General features: G+C 38.1%; 1 protein-coding gene and 1 pseudogene across 1 annotated transcript; both read right to left on the reverse strand.

The window, feature by feature from the left end:
• LOC127445675 (coiled-coil domain-containing protein 40-like) lies at positions 1-26,291 on the reverse strand (annotated as a pseudogene).
• On the reverse strand, positions 26,170-27,616 carry LOC127446534 (coiled-coil domain-containing protein 40-like). The gene is made up of 5 exons (XM_051707518.1): positions 27,413-27,616; positions 27,210-27,312; positions 26,915-26,994; positions 26,503-26,626; positions 26,170-26,297 (listed from the first exon to the last, which is right to left on the reverse strand). Exons 2-5 carry the CDS (start codon positions 27,239-27,241, stop codon positions 26,291-26,293), a joined length of 243 nt encoding a protein of 80 aa, XP_051563478.1. The 5' UTR covers positions 27,242-27,312; positions 27,413-27,616; the 3' UTR covers positions 26,170-26,290.
• Positions 27,617-27,777: the final 161 nt, after the last annotated feature.

Here is a 27,777-nt window from a genome sequence, read left to right on the forward strand (position 1 = left end):
AGACATGTGTTAGACATAATTTAGCTCAGGTGTAAGCGCCCTTACCGCTTTCTCTCTCCGGAGAGATGCTTGACCACATCCCCGCTGCCACATAGCTATTTTTAGTTATTTTTAAAATAAATGTGATTTTTTTATGATTGAAAGTTTACTTTTCTAACTCCTCATACACTGTTCATCAGACTCGGATAATTATTCTCTGTGCATATAAAAATAGAAAGAATGCTTTCCTAACAGCATTGAGATTGTAATGAAAACAAACATTTGTCAAAACAAACACGAAGGACCTCTAAATATAAGAATATGGATGATGGGAATATTTTCAGTTGAGAATTCCTAAAGTATGATTCTTACCATGCATTTAATCATACTTTGAAGCTCACTGGCTGTTATAGTTGTTAATGATAGATATTATGTAGGACTAACACTGCAACTGAGTAATGTAGTAAGTGTATAATTTGCCATCTCTAAATCAATACACATAACAAAGGGGAAACAAAGCCTATATGAATGTGTTAGGCAGTCACTGCCCATGTCTGAATAGAGGGTAGGGTGCGAGACTGAAACAAGACACTTCTAGAATGGTAAATAAAATCTGTGCTCCAATTATCAGTCAAAAGAGTCTCCTGTACAAACGCCATTATACAACATGCACACTCCAACTGGAGCAAAAAAATAAATAAAATTCTCCAACTTCCTTGTGAAAATGTAGGATACAGTAAACGTTGGTGATGAAAATGTTGAAAAGAGATTTTATTTAGGATACTCCATCAGAAAGCTGCAAATATGGCTGCAGCAACTGTTTACTCTGATACAAGAAAGTTGCAATATAAATGATCTTTCTTGGTGTAGCTAAACAGTGAAGTTCCTGGTTGTTACCATATTTCTTGAATGTCAACTCACCTCTTCACAAAAGAGCACAGGCCCTCGAGACTTCTCATAAATCTCTCTCTCTCTCTCCCACCCTCTCTTTATTTATCATCTAATAAACCACACCGATCATACTGATTAAGATTCCTATGACTCTCAAAAACATGTATATACATACATGCATCATGCATGTCTTGTATTATATGTAATATATATTTCTGTAGTCACTAGTTGTCCTGAAGTCCATGGTTAGTATATGTGTTCTGCCAGTGTGAGGTTGATCCTGTGGAGGGCGCTGTGGTGCTCAGGGTGTTTTTGAGTCAAATGCTGAAGAACAGAGTAGATCTGAGATCAGAGCACAGAGATATATACTGATGGTATTAGCATGATTAATCTTGTTTATTGATTCCTAAAATCACTAGCTTCTGCTTTTCTCTTCTTTGCCCAACTGGTTTCAGTTCAGCTACTAATGATAATACGAAACTAGCAATGTTGTCATAAGCTGCTCATTTATTGTCATTTAACTTTCAGTTTTATTTCCACAGTTCAGAAGCTATTACAGCCATATAGATGCCTCTCAACCCTCATCATCATTTTCAGTAACTGAAGTGCTTGTGAAGTGAATATTGGGTCTGCAGCAAACTTTGCATACAAGCCAAAGGCCATATAAACATAACATAATATATACACATATATATATATATATATATATATATATGTGTGTGTGTGTGTGTGTAAATGCTTTACTTGTGTGCCAAAATAATGTAATGCATTTTAATTATCTGTATTATTATTTTTTAGAACATGTATAATTTATAATTTAAATATAAATATTTATCATTATTTAATCATTATATAATGAATTATTGTTATTTGAGGGGCTTTCTAAGCAACTATTTATGTATGCGATTAATTGTGATTAATTTGATTAATTAATCAGCATACCATGTAATTAATTCGATTAAACATTTTTATCGATTGACAGCCCTAATATACTGTATATATATATATATAAGACATTATTTCTTGGCTGTTTTTTTTTTTTCTAGCATTGTTTTGTACTCTGCTTAAAGGTGCTGTAAGCAATTGTTTCATGGAAAAGTATGCAAAAAAATGTCCTACTCCCTGAAAGATATTAATGAAATACTTGTCATAAGAAATCTCACCTGTCTCTGTGACAGCTCTAGACTCTGTAAACAGCTAGTAAAAATGTGTCAGCGGGCTGCAGACAATGGCACTTTCGACCCGTCAATCATTTTGCGCGTTCTTATAGTATTGTAGTTGCAGTGAATTATTAAGGCTTACTGCCATTTTTAAGCCATGTTGTTCATAACAGTTGTCTTTTGAGGGTGCTATTTTGCTGCTGTTGTTTTAGACAACCGTTTCTGCATGATGCCAGTCTCAACAAAGCACATTTGTTATCTTTGGAGTGCAGGGTTTTGGAAAGAGGGGGCATGGCTCAGTCTCGTGGAAGCAGAACGGCTGAAATTGCTTACAGCACCTTTAATCACATTTATCAGAGGATCTTAAGTGGAAGTTATGCTGACCATTTTCAATCGTTCCCCTTGTTTCTGTTTAGCCAGCTCCAGTGCTGCATCTCCACTTGCCACAGAACTGTACTGTCCCTCCTTAAAAGCCTGCAGATGTTTGGCCCGAGACTGCAGGGTGATCAGACGAGACAAGTTCTGCAGGAGAAGGGCAGAGTACCACTGTTGATTCCACAACATCGGTGCACAGTTACAAAACACACACTAAACTCAGATGATTGGAATGTATTTCTTATTTCTAGATGTAGAGGTGTGGAATTAAATCAGGGTGTGGAACAAGTTTATGTGTGTGTGTGGCATTTTGTCCACTATTGAAGGAAGCATCTGTGTGGTGTATGCTGTGATGTAGAGTATGTGTGTGTGTGTGTGTGTGTGTGTACTGACTCTCTTTTGTCTCCTGTAGTGTACTGAGGTCCTGGGTGAGAATATCTCTGGAATTCTGCATGTCACTGAGATGCATCTGTTTGTCTCTGAGACTGGAGGTCAAAGAACGCTGCTTTTCCTCCAGCTGAGCTATGACACTATCACACTCTTCTGCTTGCTAAACACACTCACACACACACACACACACACACATGTTGGTACGGTTATTCTTATGAGGACTCTCCATAGACATAATGATTTTTATCCTGTACGAACTATAGATTCTATACCCTAACCCTACCCCTAAACCTAACCCTCACAAAAAAAATTCTGCATTTTTAAGTTTTCAAAAAAACATTGTTTAGTATGTTTTTTAAGTGATTTTAATTAGGGGGACACCAGAAATGTCCTCATAAACCACATTTATAGCATAATACCCTTGTAATTACCAGTTTGTAACCTAAAAAAATGTCCTCGTAAACCACCCAAACCCCCCCCCCACCACCACCACCACCCACACACATGCAATTACAGTATTCACACACAGCATAAGCTTTAAAACTGCAAGTGTGTTAATTATACTGGCCACAAAGATCTACATAGTGACAGCTTTTAAGTATGGACACCCCCTTTATTGTGCAAATGTCTCCAAAATATATAAATCGCAACAGTTTAGTGCCAGAAGTAAAAATTAGAGGTCGACTGATAATGGATTTTGTATATACTGATAACTAAGGTGGTGGAAAAGGCTGATAACTGATTAATTGGCCAATAGTTTGTTACAACAGTCCAAAATGAATACAATTTCAGATGTAGTTTATTTTTCAACCAAAATCCCAATAATAATCAGAAAAATAGAAGATTGGGTGCATAATGTGAGACTTTTAACACTAAACAAGCCTGAAACACACCAGGGACTCTTATTTTGAAATTATGGAGATTTGGCTCCGTTACAATGCTCTATATTTAATATTTACCAGATTAAGCTTTTTATAGCCTATATATTATTATTATTCACACAATATATGAAGTTAGGGGCACGATGTACACTCACTAAACACTTTATTAGCAACACCTGTACAACTACTTTATTCATGTGATTATCTAATCAACCTATCGTGTGCCAGCAGTGCAATGCATAAAATCATGCAGATACGGGTCAGGAGTTTCAGTTAATGTTAACATTAACCATCTGAATGGGAAAAAATGTGATCTCGTGATTTCAACCGTGGCATGATTGTTGTTTGATTATTATCATAACTGCTGATCTCCTGGGATTTTCATGAACAACAGTCTCTAGAGTTTACTTAGAATGGTGCCAAAAACATCCAGTGAGTGTCAGTTCTGTGGACAGAAACACCTTGTTGATGAGAGAGATCAACAGAGAATGGCCAGACTGGTTGAGGTGACAAAGGCTTCTTTAACTCAGGTAACCACTCTGTACAATTGTAGTGAGCAGAATAGCATCTCAGAATGCACAAACATGTCAATATCGCACCTTGAGGCGGATGGGCTACAGCAGAAGACTACGTTATTAGGACCATAGTGTTCCTAATAAAGTGCTCAGTGAGTGTATGTGCTGACGAGGGATGTTTTAATATAGTCTCATTTTTCTTTGCATGCCCTCACTTCAATTTAAAAAACCTAATTATCAGAGGAACACAGGGGAATAAAAAAGTTCCAAAAAGCAACTATCGGCACCGTTTAATTGGTCAAACCGATATATCGGTCTACCTCTAGTAAAAATCCCATTTATTTTCTCCTAAAAAACTGCTTTTTGATAACAACATTTTTATATACAGACCTACTGTCTGCTACAAAGTTGTAAATCAATGGTACTGTCATCAGACTGCATTATTTCAACAAAAAAAATTTAAAAACCATTTAATAGCGTAATTCCTGGTTAAGAACTACACTACCCATGATACTGAGGGGGCAAATTCACCCATCTGAGAGTCGCAGCAAACAAACCGCAGCAAAAGACCCAAGCAGCGGCCGGCCACTCCCATGATGCAGTGTGAATGACGTAATCGAGTGTCCCTACAACTACTTATATATTTGTATATTAATATTTTGTAGTAAAATTATAATATGCTTTTATACTTATTTTCAACAACTTTAAATCAATAGTTTAATATTTTTTCATCGTTTTTTAATTTGATTGCTTCATTCGCAATGCTTCATAAAATTGTAGTTCATGCCCTCAATAAAGACGTTAAGTACATGGTTGTAATGATGGAGCAGGTGTGGTATGATTAGGATTCATGTGCAGATTTATTGTAAACAACAGAGTATATATATATATATATATATATATTAATAACAGTCCAGGGTAATAATCCAAAACAGTAGAAACATGCATAGGTCGGTACACAGGAAAATCAGTCCAAAGGGGTTTATAATCCAATATCGGAAAACAGCCGAGAGATCAAAGCACAGAGAGATCAGTCCAATAAATACATCAAAACCAAATCGCAAGGCCGAATAAACTGAATCCAAAACACAGCAGGGTCAAACACAGAAGATATAAGTCATATACTAAATGCTCAGAATGCTTGCCAGGGCAGAACAATACTTCGCACTGATCCTATAGTGTTCAGTGCTTAAATAGTCCACAGGTGATTAAACTAAGGAGAAACAGGTCTGACAGTTTTAGAATTCGTGTGAAGGAGCCCTCTGGTGGCATTCAGGAGAAGCGACTCGTTCCAAGGGTGTAACAGAGCCCCCCCCCGCTGCGAGCGGCTCCTGACGCGAGGAAGCTGTCTGCGTTGAGGTCTACCTCGAGCTCAGGGAGCAGGACAATCAGGATGATCTCGGTGGAATTCCATGATGAGGGTTGGATCCAGGATATCCTCGGTGGTGACCCAAGAACGCTCCTCCGGTCCATAACCCTCCCAGTCCACCAGATATTGCAAAACACGACCCCAACGTCTCGAGTCTAGATGCTTGTGAACTTTGAATGCCTTCTCGACATCAGTCATCAGGGGGAGTGGTCTCTGGTTGTGAGTCTCGTCGTTCCCCCTCGGACCACCAGCAGGTTTAAGCAAGGACACATGAAACGTAGGAGAAACATGATAATTAGTCGGGAGCTGAAGTCTATAGGAAACTGGAGTAATCTGTTTTATAATTTTGAATGGACCAACATACCTTGGACTCAGTTTTGTACATGGGAGACGAAGACGAAGATCCCAAGTAGAGAGCCAAACCCATTGTCCAGGTTGGTAATCGGGGTTTGGTCGACGACGGCGATCGACCTGTAACTTTTGGCGACGTACAGCCCTTTGAAGGTGAACATGAGCTAAATCCCATACAGCCTCACTGTGATGCATCTACAGTGCATTCGGAAAGTATTCACAGCGCTTCACTTTTTCCACATTTTGTTATTTTACAGCCTTATTCCAAAATGGATTAAATTCATTATTTTCCTCAAAATTCTACAAACAATACCCCATAATGACAACGTGAAAGAGGTTTGTTTGAAATCTTTGCAAATGTATTAAAAATAAAAAACGGAAAAAAAAATCACATGTACATAAGTATTCACAGCCTTTGCTCAATACTTTGTTGAAGCACCTTTGGCACCAATTACAGCCTGAAGTCTTTTTGAGTATGATGCTACAAGCTTGGCACACCAATTCTTGGGCAGTTTCTTCCATTCTTCTTTGCAGGACCTCTCAAGCTCTATCAGGTTGGGTGGGGAGCGTTGGTGCACAGTCATTTCCAGATCTCTCCAGAGATATTCACTCGGGTTCAAGTCTGGGCTCTGGCTGGGCCACTCAAGGACATTCACAGAGTTGTCCCGTAGCCACTCCTTTGTTATCTTGGCTGTGTGCTTAGGGTCGTTGTCTTGTTGGAAGATGAACCTTCACCCCAGTCTGAGGTCCAGAGCGCTCTGTAGCAGGTTTTCATCAAGGATGTCTCTGTACATTGCTGTATTCATCTTTCCCTCGATCCTGACTAGTCTCCCAGACATGACGCTTGCCATTCAGGCCAAAGAGTTCAATCTTTGTTTCTCATGGTCTGAGAGTCCTTCAGGTGCCTTTTGGCAAACTCCAGGCAGGCTGTCATGTGCCTTTTACTGAGGAGTGGCTTCCGTCTGACCACTCTACCATACAGGCCTGATTGGTGAAGTGCTGCAGAGATGGTTGTTCTTCTGGAAGGTTCTCCTCTCTCCACAGAGAAACGCTGGAGCTCTGTCAGAGTGACCATTGGGTTCTTGGTCACCTCGCTGACTAAGGCCCTTCTCCCCCGATCGCTCAGTTTGGCCAGGCGGCCAGCTCTAGGAAGAGTCCTGTTGGTTCCAAACTTCTTCCATTTATGGATGATGGAGGCCACTGTGCTCATTGGGACCTTAAATGCTGCAGAAACTTTTCTGTACCCTTCCCCATATCTGTGCCTCGATACAATCCTGTCTCGGAGGACTACAGACAATTCCTTGGACTTCATGCCTTGGTTTGTGCTCTGACATGCACTGTTAACTGTGGGACCTTATATAGACAGGTTTGTGCCTTTCCAAATCATGTCCAATCAACTGAATTTACCACAGGTGGACTCCAATCAAGTTGTAGAAACATCTCAAGGATGATCAGTGGAAACAGGATGCACCTGAGCTCAATTTTGAGTGTCATGGCAAAGGCTGTGAATACTTATGTATGTGGCCACTGTGCTAATTGGGACCATCAATGCTGCAGAAATTTTTCTGTACCCTTCCCCAGATCTGTGCCTCGATACAATCCTGTCTCGGAGGTCTACAGACAATTCCTTGGACTTCATGCCTTGGTTTGTGCTCTGACATGCACTGTTAACTGTGGGACCTTATATAGACAGGTGTGTGCCTTTCCAAATCATGTCCAATCAACTGAATTTATCACAGGTGGACTCCAATCAAGTTGTAGAAACATCTCAAGGATGATCAGTGGAAACAGGATGCACCTGAGCTTAATTTTGAGTGTCATGGCAAAGGCTGTGAATACTTATGTACGATATTTTTTTTTTTTTTTTTTTATAAATTTGCAAAGATTTCAAACAAACTTCTTTCACGTTGTCATTATGGGGTATTGTTTGTAGAATTTTGAGGAAAATAATTAATTTAATCCATTTTGGAATAAGGCTGTAACATAACAAAATGTGGAAAAAGTGAAGCGCTGTGAATACTTTCCGGATGCACTGTAATCATCCACCGCAGGAACATCTGAAGGTTCACCAGCCCATGGAAATAATGGAGGTTGAAAACCCAAAATACATTTAAAGGGAGTTGTGCCAGTAGAAGGTTTGTGGAGGGAATTCTGGGCATACTCTGCCCAAGGTAGATATTGACTCCATTCAGACTGACTGTGATGACAGTAAGAGCGTAGAAATCTTTCTAGTTCCTGATTGAGACATTCCGTCTGACCATTTGACTGAGGGTGATACCCAGAAGTGAGACTCACATTGACATTTAACTGTTTGAAAATAAGTGGGATGTGAATTGTGAACCTCGGTCCGAAACAATGTCTTCAAGTAGTCCATACAATCTGAATACAAATTGGAATAATAACTCTGCAGGCCTTGGAAAAACGATCAACCACTGTAAGTATGACAGTGTTTCCTTGAGACATGGGTAGGTCTATAACAAAGTCTAAAGCTATATGAGACCAAGGGCATTGAGGTATCGGTAGAGGTTGAAGCAGACCAGCAGGTGCTGACTTAGATGATTTTGAGATAGCACATACCTCACAGCTGTGGACGAAAGTACTTGTATCCTGCACCAGAGTGTTCCACCAGAACTGATTCTGAAGAAGTTTGATGGTGGCCTGAATGCCAGGATGGCTGGAACACAGGGAAGAATGGACCCAGTGTATCACACGAGGTCATACGATCACTGGTACATAGATCTTGTGAGAAGGACAATCGTTTGGGGGTGGGTGTGTGGTATTGTCTCATGAAATCTCCATGATCTTCCATCGAACAGGAGCAACCATGACTGAGGAAGGAAGAATCGTCTCACTGGTATGAACTTCGTTGGCTTTCTCATGAATTCAAGAAAGTGCATCCACTTTAATATTCTTGGATCCAGGACGGTAAGAAATGCTGAAATCAAATCTTGTGAAAAATAATGCCCACCTAGCTTGGCGAGGGTTCAGTCTTTTGGCTACATGGATGTATTCCAGGTTGCGGTGATCCGTGAGAACTTGGAAGGGTTGTCTTGCTCCCTCTAACCAATGGCGCCATTCCTCGAAGGCTGCCTTCATGGCCAATAATTCTCGATTGCCCACATCATAGTTCCGTTCTGCAGATGAGAGTTTGCGAGAAAAGAATGCACATGGAAAAAACTTGGCTGGAGAGCCATGGCGTTGAGAAAGTATCGCTCCTATGCCTGTATCCAAGGCATCTACTTCTAAAACAAAAGGTAGAGATGGATCGGGATGCCGGAGAATGGGAGCTATAGTGAAACATTTCTTTAATTCCTTGAAAGCCCTCTCAGCCTCTGCATTCCATTTTAGCTTCTTAGTAGCCCTCCGGAGGATCAACGTGAGAGGTGCTGCTATAGAACTGAAATTTCTGATAAATTGTCTGTAAAAGTTGGAGAATCCAAGAAATCTTTGAAGTTATTTTACTGTAGTTGGTAGTGGCCAATCAAGAACAGCTTGGACTTTAGATTCTTCCATAGCTACCCCATCTGGACTTAGAATATACCCTAGAAAGGCAATGGTTGTCTTGTGGAACTCACACTTCTCTGCTTTGGCGTAGAGCTGATGTTGAATCAGACGTTGTAGTACCGCTAGGACATGTTTGATGTGTTCCTCCAATGTTGATGAAAAAATTCTAAATATCATCCATGTAGACAATGACCCACCTGTATAGCATGTCTCTAAAGACCTCATTAACAAAAGTTTGGAATACTGAAGGACAGCTGGATAGCCCAAAGGGCATTACCTGGTACTCATAGTGTCCGGTATTGGTAGAGAACGCAGTTTTCCACTCGTCTCCCTCCCGGATTCGAATGAGATTATAGGCGTTACATAAGTCTAGTTTGGTGTAGATCTTTGCTAAATGAAGCAATTCAAGAGCTGCGGGTACTAGCGGAAGAGGGTATCGAAACTTGACTGTTACATCATTTAATCCACGGTAATCAATACAGGGTCGAAGTCCTCCATCTTTTTTTTTCACAAAGAAGAAGCCTGCACTGACAGGGGAAGTGGATGGACGGATTAAACTTTTGCTAATGACTCCTCAGTGTACTCCTCCGTGGCCTTAGATTCTGGTTCTAACAGAGGGTAGATGCGTCCCTGAGGTGGAGTACTGCCAGGCAGAAGATCTATACCACAGTCACAAGAATGGTGAGGTCGAAGTTGAGTGGCCTTGATTTTGCTAAATACCTCAGTGAGATCATTGTATTCAGCAAGAAGTCCAGGCAAAGTATTATGTAATGATGGAGCAGAAGTGGTATGATTAGGATCCATGTGCAGATTATTGTAAACAACAGAGGATATATATATAAATAACATTCCAGGGTAATAATCCAAAACAGCAGAAACATGTATAGGTCAGTACACAGGAAAATCAGTCCAAAGTGGTTTATAATCCAATATCGGAAAATAGGCAAGAGATCAAAGCACAGATTGATCAGTCCAATAAATACATCAAATCCAAATCGCAAGGCCGAATAAACTGAATCCAAAACACAGCAGGGTCAAACACAGAAGATATAAGTCATATAATAAATGCTCAGAATGCTTGCCAGGGCAGAACAATACTTCGCTGATCCTATAGTGTTCAGTGCTTAAATAATCCACAGGTGATTAAACTAAGGAGAAACTTTTAGGAGAGAGTTTTAGAATTTGGGTGAAGGAGCCCTCTGGTGAAGTTCAGAAGAAGCGACTCGTTCCAAGGGTTTAACAACGGTCTTGTACCTTTGTCTTTTTGTCCGATTTTGAAAAATGTATTTGCTTCAAAACTCGGAGCTGGTTGAACTGGATTATGGCTTAGAAGTATTTTATCAAGGATTCTATGAAATCCCTATGGAAAAAAATTAATGGGAAAAATACTTCCTGAACCAAGGCTCTGAAGCACTGAAAAATGTGGAGGGCAGTGTTGCGCTCTATTGCTCTAGTTACATCAACTACCTCCCTCCAGCCATTTTAAACCTGTGAAAATCACTGTAAATGCCCAATTCATCTTTCTCCATTGCTTACAATGTTTACACAAGGATGTTTTTTTAATGCTTACTTCATCTGTTGTTTGTATATATAGTATATATATATATATATATATATATATATATATATATATATATATATATATATATGTATTCATTATCCCTCATGTCTATTTATTGTCTAACATTGTGCTGCTGTGTTGTTGTAAATATTACGTATGTTTCTTAACCCTTAAATGCATGGGTGTTTCACCAAACATACCTTGGGTCTTTAGCGACCAGGCACGTTTATCTATCACAAATAGATCTGCAAAATGCCCAGATAGTATAAATATAATATAAAAATATAAATAAAAGACAAATGGAAAATTATTGAACAGAATATATTCTGATACATTTTGATATCTAATTTTTCATATATCAAAGAGATGATGCAACAAATCACAGAACAATTCAAGATTAAAATCCACACTGAAATTTCATGAGATGCAACTGGCTGTCAAACACATATTGAGCTACACATAACATATAAGCTATACACAAAAGCTACACATATTTATTTTCTCAGGCACTTATTGAGTGTAAATAGATGCACAACTTACATAATTTTGGTAGTACACCCAAATGACAATAGCCAAATCATACTGTTCATGTGTTGTACTTGCTATAGTTTACTTTCCACATAGCCTCTTCATCAAGTAGCAATGCAAAATGTAAATCAAGTCATACACTGAAACAACAGAGCCGCCTTTAATAAGAAATAGTATGTTTAATATGTATGTGTATGCGCATATGGGATACAGATATCGTGCAGAAAATCAAACTGATATAATAGTAATTTGTATGAATATAGTACTCATTTGTCTTGTAATAAACCAAAAAATAGATATCCTGTGGTAGTAACTTATATGCATATGAAATAATCAAAAATATGATTTATGAAGCGCAATTTTAAAACATATATTTTTTGCATTTTTGGCTTCTTTTTTGTTTGTTACACTATTCATAAAAGAAAGGTTGAGGAATACTAAAGAGGTGTGGGCATTACTCTACAAAATGGATGAGGTATGATGTCCCGGGTCACTAAAGACCTGAAGTATGCATTTAAGGATTATATCTTAAATGAAGCACCATGGTTTATTGGTAAGGGCATTTTGTTTTTGTCTCTGCTAAGAGAAAAATGACAATAAAACTGACTTTGACTTAAATCCTAAGCTATTTAAACCAGTGATAATTGGTATGCATACATACATACACACAAACCTTCTTAGTTTGGAGAATCTTTCGGCGGAGGCTCTGGAGAGTGTTGTAGTAGTCATTGTGTGTGGGCTGCTTACGGTCGGACCGTGCTAGAGCCTCACTCCAAACAACGATTGTCTCACGCCTGGCAACCACTGACTCCATGTCTCTCAACAACCGCTCTTGTTGCTTCATCAGTTGAGCATAACGAACCTGCACACACACACACACAAACACACAAATAATGGCCATTTAGTTTAAAACCACAGCTGGATCTACTTCCACAAACACACTTTATATATCCTGCACAAAGACACACACCTCCTTGCAGTGAATCTCTGCTCTCATGGTCCGTATGTCTCCTTATCCGATGTCTGAGTCTATGGCAGAGCGAGTCTCTCTCATCAACTGGGTTCTCGTCTCCCACAGCATGATCTGACGCCTTGACCACATCATGATTACACACACACACACACACACACACACACACACACAAAACAACAAAAGCAGCAAAACAGCCCCATCCATTAACTCCAAATAGTTAATATTAATATTAGCTGTTATATTGATTAATTAAGGTACAATACATTACATCAATACATTATTGTACAGTACTGGGTTGTATATATATATATATATATATATATATATATATATATATATATATATATATATATATATATATATGAGTGTGCATGTGTGTATACAGCTGGATCTCCAAAACTAGTGACTCACCTCTCTAGACAGCAATTTTAAAGTTTTAGGTACTGGCTGAAAATTGCTGTCTAGGTATGCAAAAATTCAAAAGGGTCTTTGTAAGGATTAGGTTCAGTTTCATTAGCTAAGTATAAAAACAACATAAGTCAATGATAAGTTATCTCTGTGTGTGTGTGTGTGTGTGTGTGTGTGTGTGTGTATCTGGGCAGGTTTGGGTGGTTTACGAGGAAATTATTTTAGGTTACAAACTGGTAATTACAAGGGTATTATGCTATAAATGTGGTTTATGAGGACATTTCTAGAGTCCCCATTATTCAAATAGCTTAAAAAACATACTAAACAATGTTTTTTTGATAATTAAAAAATGTAGAAAGTATTTTATGAGGGTTAGGTTTAGGGGTGGGGTTAGAGGATAGAATCTATAGTTCATACAGTATAAAAAGCATTATGTCTATGGAGAGTCCTCATAAAGACAGCCGCACCAACATGTGTGTAGGCCTGTCACGATAACTACTTTTGTTGGACGATATATTGTCCCAGAAATAATTGCGATAAAACATAGTCATTTTAAGACCAATTTATGCCTCTGATATAATGATAATATAATAGAATAATGCAAGTACACCCTTTCAAAGAACAATGAACTTTTAATTCTTTTTTATGATTAACATTTTTATTGATTCCACAAAGACAAAGAAAAACAAAACATATATACATTGAATCAACATTTAACTCCCACTACTACCACTCCCCCTCACCAATCAAGAACCCCACCCCGACCCCAAACGAACAACCCAGTTGTCTTACATAAGTACACACACACACACACACACACACACACACACACACACACACACACACACACACAGAGAGAGAGAGAATAAAAATAACTAAATAATAATAATTATATATATATATATATATATATATATATATATATATATATATATATATATATATATATATATAGATAGATAGATATTTGTTGAAGGTCACCTCACAATCCACTCTGACCAGCAGAAAGGGAACTTATCAATACATAATTTTGGGTTCAGCCATATGCTCGAGGCAGCATTCAAATAAATGTCCGAATTAAACACTCTGGACACTTTTGTCCATACCGAGTGCAAATGCGAGATAACGGGGTGTAACTTAGCTTTTCCGGTTTCTTTGATAGAAAGGCTTTGCAATGGCGAAATAGGGGCAAGAACTTCCTGTTCAATACAAAACCAGGGAGGGGCTCTCTCAGGTGGAAGTAACCAATGAGCCAAATGTCTGAGACCGAATGCATAATAATAAAACAAAATCTTGGGTAGGCCTAGACCACTTTGTCAATCGGCCTATGTAATTTGTTGAAACGCAATCTGGGACGTTTACCATTCCAAATGAAGGACTTCACTATACTATCAAATTGCTTGAAATAAGAGAGGGGGACATCTACAGGGACAGACTGTAGCAGGTAGTTGAATTTTGGAATACAATTCATTTTAATAACATTAAACTTCCCTAACATAGATAAATGTAATGAAGCCCACCTGTCCACATCGTTCGAAAAACTTTTTATTAAAAGGTCAAAATTAACTCTTAACTAAATAGCACAAATTTACCGGGAATAAAATGCCCAAATACTTGATGCCCTGTTTGGGCCACTGGAAGGTGCCCGGTTGAAAAGCCATTACTGGGCAGTACGTTGTCAGAGCCAAAGCTTCGGATTTAGACCAACTGACTCTGTATCCTGAGAACTTAGAGAAGGAATTAATAATCCTGTGGAGGCAAGGCATAGATCTAATGGGGTCGGAGACAAATAATAAAATATAATCTGCGTAGAGCAAAAGCTTATGCGCCACCCCTCCCACCATCACCCTTGGAAAATCATCAAACCTTTCTTATCGCTGCTGCGGTTGCCCCTACCCAGAGTAAAATAATCTGAAATTAATCCATTTGTTTGTACCGCCGCTACCGGGTGTCTATAAAGTAACTTAATCCATTCAATAAAAGTATTTCCGAACCCGTATATTTCTAAAATCTTAAAAACATAATCCCATTTTACCATATCAAACACCACCTCCACGTGACGCGTGACCTTACCAAAGAGCTTACGTCATCCCTCTCATGAGCGCGCGTCACAGAGATGTACGGAAGCGAACATTTGTAGTTAAAAAGTATACAACTATTGTTTTGTTTCTAAAAATAATACATTTTTTATATGACAAATTGTATTTGTCGACTGGAGTCATGTGGATTATTCTGATGCACCCTAAATATGCATTTTGGACCATCAAAAAATGGAGTACATTCAATTGCATTGTTTAAAGGAGGAGGCTTGAAATAAAATCCTAAAAATCTTAAATTCTGTTTTGATGAAGAAAGAAACTCAGATACATCTTGGATGACCTGAGGGTAAATTATCAGCAAATTTAAATTTTTGGGTGAACTATTCCTTTAAGCATTGTAATGTGCTTCATTCACTTGTCTGAGTAAAAAAGTTACTTGTCCAGAAAGAAAAAAGACATTTTTTTTTTTTTTTTTTGCTGTTGTGTTTTCTAAAATTAGCAGTAAAAATGAATTTTGAATGTTAACAAAATGCATTAAAATTCTAACGAATCCTGAGAAAGTACCCTGTTTATTTAATACTGTATGTGGGTCATTGACAAATAACATAACTGTGAACTTTAATCAAGATTGAAGATTTATCAACATTTGAAAATTAATCAACAACACCACACCTTTATACTTAACATGTCCTCTCTAGAAACATGTCTTACATCCCTGAAAAAACATAGAGACATTTGGCATGTCCCAGCAGGGTATCAAATGTCAGACGGAACATCCCACCAAAGAAATCATAATATTCATGACATAAAAATTATTAGTATTTGTTAAAATTACTTTTACCTCAACAAATATATATATTTTAAATATTTAAATAATAAAATTGAATCAGGTGAAAGGAAAATATGTTACTACTTTTTACTTGATGGTTGTATGACCTGACATTTTAGTTATTAAATAAAAAAATTGGATGTGTTCAAAATCTTTGGTTTGTTCAAAACCACATGAAACAAACAGAAATATAGTATAGTATTACAGTTCTAAGATTTTTTTTTTTATTTTTAGATTATGCAGATTTTCCATTTTCATTATGGAGAACCTTATTTTTGACTGACCCATGTATTTTAAAGACAGATAATATATTTTCATTTTATGTATATTGTTTATATTATAGTGTTTATATTACCATTTTATTTTTATGTTAGTATATTATTACACATTAAAATTGACTGATTCACATGGCAGAGAATACCTGTATAGGTCAGAAAGAGCTCCAGAGAGATGAAGATGAGAGATGTAACAGGTGTTTAAACGTTTCTCTTCATCCTGCAGCAGGTAGCATTACACAAAGCATTTTTGCTATTTCTGCAGTTCTTGTCAAAGGTGTTGTATTATGACTTATGACAGAGGCTGCAAACCTGGATCGTTCCGACGTTACGCGCTTGCAACATTGACAGCTTTGTTGTTTATAAATATCGCATCGCTCTCTTAACACAGGCGCCGTACAATGACATTCACATGTCGGAAAAATGCGTCCACTTCGCGCGCTCACACAAAATTCAACAAGTGCTGCTGCACGAGAGAGAGAGAGACAGAGAAGGATGCGCAAAAGCGGATTTCCTATATGGAAATGTTTTTTAAATAAGCGATACAGGCATACGCTAAATCACAAATAAACCCGGTATTTTTTTTATCATTATTAAGGTTTCAATCAGGTAACTTGTCCAGTCGGGCAAGTCAAATTCAATTTGCGCTTGCAAAAATCCATTTGTCCCGGACGAGTCCTGAGTTGTATTGCCACTTTTTGTTGTCACTGTTTTTAAACAAAGTCGACATACCAGCTCATTCACGTTAATGGGCTCTCCTCTCTCATTCGGCTTAAAGCCAAAATGTTCCCACACAGGAGCTCTGGAATGCGGCTTTGACACCAAGTCTATTTGGACTTGTTCTTCCAAACTTTCTGGCTGGAATTACGCAGTCGTCGGGAAAAACACCTATTAAAACACCTATTAGCCTCGAGTAACACGTAATCTTCACCTGTCTGCTGTGTGTGTGTGTGTGTGTGGGGGGGGGGGGGGGGAGCTGCCTGAACCCCTCCTTCGACACAGATTGGACGAGAGCACAGACGCAGCGCAACTGGCTAAAACGTTGGTGACATTCATTCTTATGTAAACAAACACGCAAGTAAACACAATGGGCAACATCGAGGTCAGCAAAAACTATCAAGGTCGTGTCCATATATCATACGATAAGTCGATAGCGTAATTATCGAGACAGGCCTATCATGTGTATGTGTGTTTGAAGTATTTGACTCACTCTGCTTCCACTAGGCTGTTGATGAGTCTCTCTTTCTCTTCGTTAACCCTCTCCAGCCTCAGCTGAGTCGCAACCAACTCTCTCTCAGCCTCCTACAAACATGTACACATACACACACATGCACGGGCACACACATAGAACAATATGTATTTTAACCAATACATAATGAAAGTGAGAGAGGGAATTAATACATGTCTGGTTGTGTCTAGACTGTATTTGGTACTTCTACCCTGGATATCTGCTTAAAACAAACAACAGTAAGCTGAAAGATTGATATATTAGCCTTTAGAATGTTCATTGATAAATATTCTATCATATTGTATCCATAATATCCATAAATGTATATCAGGGTTCCCACTCTTATGAAGGCACAATTTTCCAGGACATTTCCAGGACATTTTATGTGCCCAACAGGTGTAATATTTCAGCAAAAACACATGCGTCTATTTCAATTGAGCTTTTAGTTAGGCATTTCTGATGGTAGTTTCTCACATCCAGATAAGCAATTTGCTATATGGCCCAGCGTGATTATTAATCCCCGTAAAGCTGTGATTTAATTAAATAAATACATAGTCTGTATGTGCTGCTCACTTCAGAATGCTCTGCTCTTTGTCATCTCAAACACACAAAAGAGCGCATGTGAAATTCATGATGAGGTGTTTTCAGTGTATGAACGGCCAGTTTAACACATTAATTTTGAAGCATGCATCACTTTTTTTTAAAGAATTTAGCAGTTTAATTATAACACTAGGACATATCCCAATTTCAATTGGATTAATTGTGCATTCAAACATTAATTTTTGTCCAAATATGTCATATTTGCAATTCCTGCATTTTAAAGCTAATTTTTATGACTAGATTCCATGATTCAATCCTTGTTTTCCACATACTACAAGTGGTAACTGTAGTGTAAGCAGACTCCAATTGTTGAATTATTGAATTCACATCCCAAGGTGTGAAGGCCGAATCACCACGATACCAATTTAGGATGTGAATTCGTTAAAAAATAATCAGTGGTCCAACCATCAACATTGTCTAAAGTTTATAACTCAAATGTTTTTGTGGTAAACACAACAGCAATGTTGGAACAAAAAAAAATGTATACTTAAACTATTTAATCGGAGCAAAGCAGAGATGACAGCAGATGAGCAGAGAATGTCTGTGACAGGGATTCGTTCATGACAGTTGTTTCACAATGCGTAGCCGCCAGCAGTGACAAAACACTACGAATTTGTGTATTTGACTCCTATTCCGAGTCACGATCATTACCACAGTTTTTGTACCTTGTTAGCAAAACAGTCAAACAGTTCTATTATATTAAAATATTTTCCAGGACAAGTATTTTTTCCATGTACTTTTCTATGTCTGTAAAACTGCATTGCAAAATTCCAGGATTTCCAAGATGTGTGGGAACCCTGGTATATAACTTAATTTTTGGTGTTATAGTGTAGGATACATAGTACTGTTCATAATATGTTGTATTTTGCATTACTATCTATACTATCATTATACTATCTACACACAGAAAGACGGAAAGGGATATAAACCACCCTCTGTGGAAAAAACATGCATCAAAAAATGTAAAAATGCACATTAAAAATGAAAAATGAACCTTAGAACAAATAAAGAAAGAAAGAAAGAAAGAATATTTTAAAATATATGTGGATAAGTACAAACCCTTATCTCTACACTATTAAGCTACAAAGTGTTTAGTGCCTCACCTTGAGTCTCTGTCTAAACTCGGTCTCCATCAGACTGTTGCTCTGCTGCATTGCTTGATTCAGATCACTGTTCTTATTGAGCAGAGAGTTCAGTTTCACCATGTCTGCCATAAGAACCCTGGTCTGTTTATCCAGATCTGCCTGTTCACGCTGATCCTGCTCCATCTCATCTGATACAAACATACAAAAACATGGAACACAGACACACAAAGAGTATATGCACAGAAAGTTATCAGTATTTCATATATTAGTCATCTGCAAAGTAATTGTCATCGTATAGCTAGATTAATTTTATTATGTAAAAAGGGGAAAACGACTTGGCAGATGAATTGCACTTAAAGCTGCTGTAAGCAATTTTTTGAAATACCACACATAAAATGTCCTGTCTACCAGAGAGATATCACTAAAATAGTTGTCCAGAGAAAACATTTGTGACACCTCTTGGCCCTGTAAACAGTATAAAAGAATCTGAGCGTGACTCTTTGGTGTGAGTTTGGGGTGGGACTGCCAGTTTGAAAGAACAATGGAAGACAGTCATAAACAGCCATTATTTTTTTGGTGTCACTAGTGGCACCTTTGAGTACATCCAAAAAACTATCAGAGTGTGTGTATATGTGTGATGTGTGGTACATACTCTCTCTTCTGATCTTGCTCTGTTGCAGTATTGTGAGTTCTGTGCGTAGGGTCTGTGCAGAGGAGCTGTGGGCCTGTTTTTCCTGGGTGAATCTCACTAGCTCCGCAAAATAGCCACAACTGCTGCTGCTCTTTAATCTCAGCACCAACTTCCTCTAGCTCCTTGGACAGAGTGGCGGCATGGATTTCCAGAGGACCCAGGTCTTCATCCTACTCTCAAACACACACAAACACATTTGAAACAGCCAAACCAGTTTAAGCTTTTAAATCTTGATGTATGATACTTTGAATATAATACTGATAGATAGAATTACTAACTGGCATCATGAGAGATAAGGGATGTTTATTTTTTTACTCAAACCATCCATACATAAAAGATGAACTCAGTACTTTTTTTGGTTTATGTTGCGCTGGCACCTAGTGGTGTAGATTCAGCATCAGGCAAGCAAAAGTTCTCAGTTTTGCAGTCTAATTTGTAGTCAGGCCTGATTCATTTATTCCATTAGTAAAAGCATCCAAATAAAAGGGATTATCAAGACAAAGCCTGTAATATTCAGCTGGTCATATGATATCAACATGCCACGCTCATGAAGCAGGTGTTGTTGGCTTGTTTCTTGCTCAAGTTCAGCATGTGGCGGAGCCAGGGACTTCAGATGTGTTGCCACCTCTTGGCCTTCCAGGGTTACTCCATTGATCTCATTGTCCAACTTAGTTAACTGTGCCTCCTGAGAAATCAAATACAAACACACTCTTCTTTATCCTTAGGAAACGATTATAACCTATAATTCTGACAACAATTTGTATTGAGTTGTTGTTAGGGTAACCACTATTGTTAATTATTATGTAATTTTTTGGTGATTAATCCTGACTATTTCATCGATAACTGAGAGCATCCCACCTTTTCTCTCCTGTGTGCTGCAGTTTTATCAGTCAGTCATCATGAGTACTTTGCTGCATTATTGTGTGTAAGCTGTTCTCGTAGTTTGTTCATGATCTGATCTTCCAAGTCCAAACACACTGCAGACTCCATCTCCATCTTCTTCCTGAGAGTCTTAAGCTCAGACTGACGCACCTCACACTCCTGAAAGAAAGAGAGAAAAAGACACCTCATATGGGTGAATGTGGGACTAGTTCTGTTAGGGTGCTTTTACACTATAGAAATTGGTGTGGACTACTGGAGTCTAGCTTTGTTCACACAACAGGGAAAATTAGATTTTTTCTCAAATCTGAGTATTAAACTTGCTGTTCAAACGGCAAGTATGGCCAGATCAGATTTTTTTTCTGTTCAGACTGCAGTCGCTTTTGCTAGTTGTCAAAGTAACTATGCAAACTTGCATATGTTCATCATGCGTGAGAGTTTAGCAATGGAAGTTTTGCCATTGATTATGTTTTTCATTTAGGCAGTATTAAAAAATAAGCACATTTGTCAGAATCAGTGGCTTAAATAAAGGGAGAGGTGGCTTATGCTATGTTTGATGCTGCTATGGGTTGACAACTGTCCCGTTTTAGCCTGGAAATTAAGACTATGGGCAGCGAAACATCCAGTATTGAAGCGCTCAAAATGCTCAAGCATCCTGTATTTGCATGAGACATACACAACCTTATCGCGTTATGATGGCTCACAACCAGTGTGGGTTACTGTACCTTACGGATCTCTTTGGGTGGGTGACGCGAATGTCTGTGTGTTTTTTTAAGAGGTTTGCACTGCTTTGGCTGTCCTGTAACTTTTCAGCTGTCCTTTTCGCCTTCCCCCTCGATTGTCGATTTTTATTTTTATAACGATCCTACAATGTGACCATCATTATTGTTTTCCCTTTAAAGTGTCCTGTTAAAGCATAATTTTTGCCGTTAGGAATGCAGTAGATGTCTTACGTCGCAAAACCTGATATAACAACCCGTCAGACTACGAAAACCTAAACGGATTTGAGTTTTTTCTGCCTGTGTGAACATAGCCTTTGACATCAGATCTGGTTCATTTGCTTGGTGTAAAAGTGCTTTTCTGAACTCAGGTAAGCACCAGCGAACCACACCTGAGTCCACTAGAAAAGCTTCATGTGAACTCCAGTATGGTTCACAATAAGTATGAAAGAAATCGGCCTAACTTGCGAAAGTGAACCACTATTCTGCCCAGCAAAGCAAAACTCATTTTGTCAAAATGTAGTTATGACCATAGTGAGGTGTTCTGAATATGATCTGTATTCTGACAGACAGGTGTATACTCAAAATCAGAGAAAAGGAGTGAGATTATTTTTTAATCCACATTTGGCTGGACAATAAAAAAGCACATTTTCTCAATTCCAGGCATAATAAAAAAAAATTGCATGCTTTTGGTCTTAATTGTTATAGTATTATGCATTTCTCATTGTTGATTGTTTTAGCATAATTGTCTTGTCTTAGAATAATTTGACCAAGGAAGTTGTTCCTTGTGGTTAAAATGTACTTGTTTAACCACACCTGAGTAGTGCATTTATACTACACACCTGCATACCTAAAGAACATATTATTAACATATTAATAACTTTATTCATGGTTGAGAAGTGTGATCCTTATCCAATTGAGTATATGCTGAATTGGTATAAAAAATATGGGAATTTGGATGCAGCAAACATGAAAAGAAACCCCTGGGGGAAGGGAGGTGGAATCAAACTCGCGTTCGGTTCAAGCAATCGAACCAAGTATGAAAGCAGTCTTAGATCTTTGAAACCCAGAGTAGCCACTCAGGGAAATTACCCATGACTGGCTCATTAACCTGCACAAAGATCAGCTATGAACAATAAAATAAATGAAAAATTTTGAAATATTTATCCAGTAAGCTGATGTAAATGAGGTACCACATGCAGTGTGCTGAGGGTTTTCTCCGTCTCCTGCAACATTCGGGTGTATGTGCTGTATTGGGCCTGCAGGACCTCCCGATGGTTCTGGGATTGTGTGATGAGTTGGCGTGAAGTGATACAGTCAGTCTGGGCCCAGTTCAAATGCAGAGTCAGATGCTCATTCTGCTCCTCCTCCTGTGTGATGGACTTTTTATAGCCCTCAATCTCTGTTTCCAAAGAGCACATCTGATCATTGGCCAATCAATACAAGTCAATATTGCTGTCTGTGTTAAACATATACACACACACAAGCACACACACACACACACACACACTATGAGCATCATATTCACCTTAGCTCCTCCTGCAAGGCAGTGTAAGCTTCGTCCCATCATCAACAGGCTACTGTTCCACTGCTGAAGTAACTGTTTACGCTCGACAGACACTGAGTCCAGTTCTAGATGTGCCTACACACACACACACAGAGACATGGGTGCCACATGTATATTGGTATGATGGCATCTTCTGTGTGATGGTAGAAATGTGTCAACCAGTAGAGGTTTCACTGCACTGTTTATACTGTGTGGTAGATACATTTACGTTGTACAAAGGGCATAACTGCTTTACCTTATTTACATGTTTGAGTGACAAAGAACCTTGGAGTAATGCAAAAATACAGAGCGGGATGTCTCCCAAACAAATGAGGTCAAGAAACATATTATGGGGTGTTGTTAGACACAATGTGAATTGGAGTTTAGTTGTTTACAGCTGCCGAGCAATATTGAAACTTGCCATATTAACACAGAATTCAACTAATTGAATATATATGGACAGTGCAGTCACAGGTGTGCATAAATCTCCTATGTTACAATGCATTCAAATGTGGCTCATCTAATCAGAATTTAGAATAGGAAGTATGTGTTATATAATATTAGTTTTACTGTTTTGAGTATTTTCTTTTTAACAGTCAGACTCTTCCATGAAAGACATACAGTATTATTCATTTTCTATATATAATCTCATCTTTTGGTTTATGTCCATCAAGTTCCAAATAAAATAAAAAATAATCAAATAATGTGAAGTGCCTTTCATTAGAAAAGTATTACATTTTGGAGTGACTATTTGCACTAGGTGTAAATAGCACTTGCCACACAACAGGGCTATTTGTACTCCAATAGTCTGGTGGAAACACAAATTAAAGTTAAACTGCGCCCCCAAGTGTCGCTGCAATAGCGCAGTGTCTATAGACCTGTGGATGAGATTCACTTCTCCCCTTTGTTCCACTTTTTCCCATCCTGTCTCCTCTCTCCACTCTTAATATTTCCTTTAATACTACTTATAATAATAAATAAAAATTAATTTAAAGGTTTATTTTTTTATTTTATTTTTTATTTTGGACATGATGGAGAGTAGAGAGAAAGGTTTGATGAGGGTAAAATAAACCATGCTTTTACTATATTAATATTTGTAGTAACTATGCTTTTTGGTCATAGTTTTAATGCAATTAACCATGGTGTTACCACAGTAATATGGTGTTAATATAATAACCATATTTAATTGTGTGGTTTACAATGATTTTATGGTTACTGTGTTAAAAACACAGTAAATGTTTGTAAGGTAAGGTTAGGTTTAGGGGTAGGGGTAGGGGTTGGTGTAGGGTGTCTTTGGGACTCTTAATTAACACAATAAACACACTGCAGTGATGCCCCATATACTGTATGTTAGTATTTAATTTGGAGTGTAAACAGCATCTATCGCTATTTGCACTTATTGTCTATATTAACTGGAATATCCAAAAATAGGCATTACATGTGGTTATTTAATATACAAGCCATTTTTTCATTTAATTACAGACTAAAATAACTATCGTAATTTATGCTGTAACCCTGATATTAAATTACTCATTCCGTTATAAGATTTTGTTTATACCATTAATTCCTACAAGCCATTATTATTATTAGGAGCCAAGGAATTATTTAAAATCTGACTCCTTTTAATGTGAATTCACATTGAAAAATTGAAAAGTGTCAGTGCATAGTTGATGGTTAGACATGAGTGTTCAGTAGAGGCTTCTAACCTCCAAAAGACCTTCCTTTGCAGCCTTTGTCTCCTCAGTCTGAGCGATGATCTGAACTTCATAAAGAGAGATCCGCTCTGAGAGCTTCTCCACGTGCTTGGTCAAGCGCACCACATAAAGATCCTGAGAAAGAGTTGAATGAATATGAATATTAGAATAAGATTCATGGCACTGGGGAGAATTGATTTGACTGATTTGATAATTTCCTTGAAAATGTTCCACATTAAATTAGCAAAACTAGCATTTTCTGGTTTAATTAATCATACCAGAATGCATAAAATCATGAATGTAAGCTAAAATATCAAAACACATTGCTACATTTGACCATACAGTATATAGACCACATAGCTCCACCTGCTGGTGTGTATGCTCCTCTGCCTGTGTTCTCTCCCTTTGGGCCTTTTGTGATGCGTTTATAACGGCTTTGATGTCTGAGCGCAGGTCAGTGTTGGCCTCCAGCATGTAGAGCAGATTCAAGGCCAGGCTGTCCACCTAAGACTGTAATTCCGAAACTATAAAGAGAGCACAGGTGGTCATGGCAAGAAACAGTGAATTCCTCAGCTCTCTTAATCTTGGTCATTGTCTACTTTCATTTTTGCAGATTTTCTGATAGACAGATGGAGCAGCATAGCTATTTGAGAGATCAGCACTAATGAAAACAGGGGATGAAGGAGTAAAAATTTAGTTACGTTTGACAGCACCTAATGTGGCCGAAACATACTGAATGGCTGCAGCTATCATTCAGTAAACACATGAATACCTTGAAAGCTTTAGGCCTTATTCAGGGTCTGATGCTGTTTGCGAGAGGTTCATCCTCTCTTCTGTATGGTTCCCACACTTTCTGACCTATACATTTTTTTTAAAGAGGCCCTATTATGCTTTTTGGGATTTTACATTTCCTTTAGTGTGTAATATAGCTGTTTGTGCATGTAAAAGGTCTGCAAAGTTACAAAGAACAAAGTCCACGCCAAAGGGAGTTACACTCTCCCACAGAAAACACTGCTCCTGAACTGCCTGAAATGCCTGGTTTGCAGTCCAGCCATTACTTCTGTGACTTAGCTATGTCACTATGTAACACATTTGCATAATGCCCACCTAAGGGCTACTTCGGTTATGGTAAGGGGCATTACATTTCCGACACATGCTCTAAGTGGTTGACCAATCACAACAGACTGGGCCAGCTGACCAATCAGAGCAGACTGGGCTTTTTGGAAAGGGGGGCTTTAAAGAGACAGGACCTAAAACAGAGCATTTCAGACAGAGGGTGAAAAGAGGTGCTGCCGCAACGTACAATATGACAAAATGAATGTGTTTTCTGAACATTAAAGCATGTAAACCTATTCTAGTAGACCCCCAAAATAAAATTATGAACCTGTAAATGAGCATAATATGGGCTCTTTAAAAAAATGCATACACTATAAAAAAAATTCTAACTTTTCTGTGACTTTTTAAGATTACCAAGCCTGGAAATCACAATTTTAAAACAGTGTAGTTCTCACCTTGTGTACATTGTTTGTTGGCCTGACTTGCAGTGGCTTGGTACTGATTCTTCACCCCATCAAGTTGACCTTGGGCCTGTCTCCACTGGGCAGCAGCCTGGGCACTGGCCTCCTGACTGGCCTCCAGAGAGGCCTGAAGTCTAGCCAACATCTCCTGCACCATGTACACATCTTCAGCAAGTTCCTGACGCCTCTGGAACTCAGCCTTCTCTACTACCATCTGCGGCAGAGCAGCTATGATCAGTACCCTTTACATCTGTTTGTGTGTGGGTGTGATGTGTCTTTTCAATGCAGACTGGAATCTCTTCATTAAAGGCTGATGGGTACAAAATGGTAAAAAGAACATCGGGTCTGGGTCCATACATCAAACCAAGGTATTGTTAATATTACCTGTGATGGTAAATACTAAACTGTCAAAAAAAAACAAAAAACAAAAAAAAAACAAAACAAAAAAACACTGAAAATAAAGGTATTAAGTCACTGCTTTAGATAAAGTACATTTAACAGGTTTACACACATACTCGGGATCCAGCACCACAAGTTCTTCCTCATTCTCCTCTTCTTCTCTGACTCTCACTTCTGCATCACTGCTGCTGAGCTCCAGATGTAGGCAGTGTTGGGGTAGCACAGATAACCTCCTGTTGTCTAAAGGCAAATTTAAAGTATAATAAGTGAATATTTGGAGTAAATCCTTCCACGTGCCTTATTTACAAATTCTCTTCGACTGAAAGAATGAATGAGTGTGTGAAGCTGATATTCTGTGATGATAAAGAAAAACTGAAACCTTAAAAGGCACAAAATGTGGTTATGATTTACAACAGACTAAATGTTTAGGATCTGTAACAGACAAAAACAGTATTGCCATGTGATTCTGAATTTTAATCCAAACTGACAAGTTACTCTATTTTATTCTCAGTTGTACATGACACACACTAGAGTTGACCAACAGCACTGGTCCACTGGTCCCAGTCCGATCAATGCCTCCGCCAGTCTGATGACTCCATCGATCCAGCCTATGAGAAAATCATTAAAAACAAACACTCTCAAACTTAAATCTTTAATAAAACACTTCAGTTCATATGGTCTGCCCTTATTGTTTATAAAAAGGGAAAAGCACTGAAATCAACTTTGAAACCATATACATGAAAGGCTATAGTATTATAATTAGCACTATACAGTATGTAGTTTTAAACGTTTGAAAATGAAATGTTCGGGTGAAGCTCTAGACCTCTTGAGGCACAGTGAGTTCAGTATCTTCATCAGGAAGGTGAGGAGTCTCTTCCTGCCTGTTCATCTGATCCTCATGCAGACCTCCATTACTCTCCATCTCTCTAAAATAAATAAATGAAAATAAATAAATACACAGATTTTTAAAATAAACGTAAGTAAACCAAACAAGATAAAACATTATTAAATTGTTGACATTATCACCTGTCTCTCTCGCCTTCGCGTCAGAGCTGTAATGAACCAATGTTTTTCCCTCTTTCTCAGTTCTCGTTGAATTAGCAAATCACACAAGAAAGTTCGTCAACTCAATCAATTTACACTATTATATGTCATTAAACAAACTTTTCTGTGTTATTTCTTCAACCTTACCGCAGCGCGAGAACTGCGGTGTTTTCTTCGCTTCTCTTTTGCTAGGAGACGCCACTCTTCCGCACGCGCTCCGCTGTACAAGACAAAATACACAAAATGAAAAATCTAGTTATACATATAATATTATTTTAAAGGAACTGAGAATTCTTTATTGTTTTCGTTAAGGTTTTTAAATATATTTTTTTAAAGATAGGAGAAGC

This window comes from Myxocyprinus asiaticus, chromosome 9 (genome assembly GCF_019703515.2).
Source record: "Myxocyprinus asiaticus isolate MX2 ecotype Aquarium Trade chromosome 9, UBuf_Myxa_2, whole genome shotgun sequence".
In the NCBI taxonomy this organism is placed as follows: domain Eukaryota; kingdom Metazoa; phylum Chordata; class Actinopteri; order Cypriniformes; family Catostomidae; genus Myxocyprinus; species Myxocyprinus asiaticus.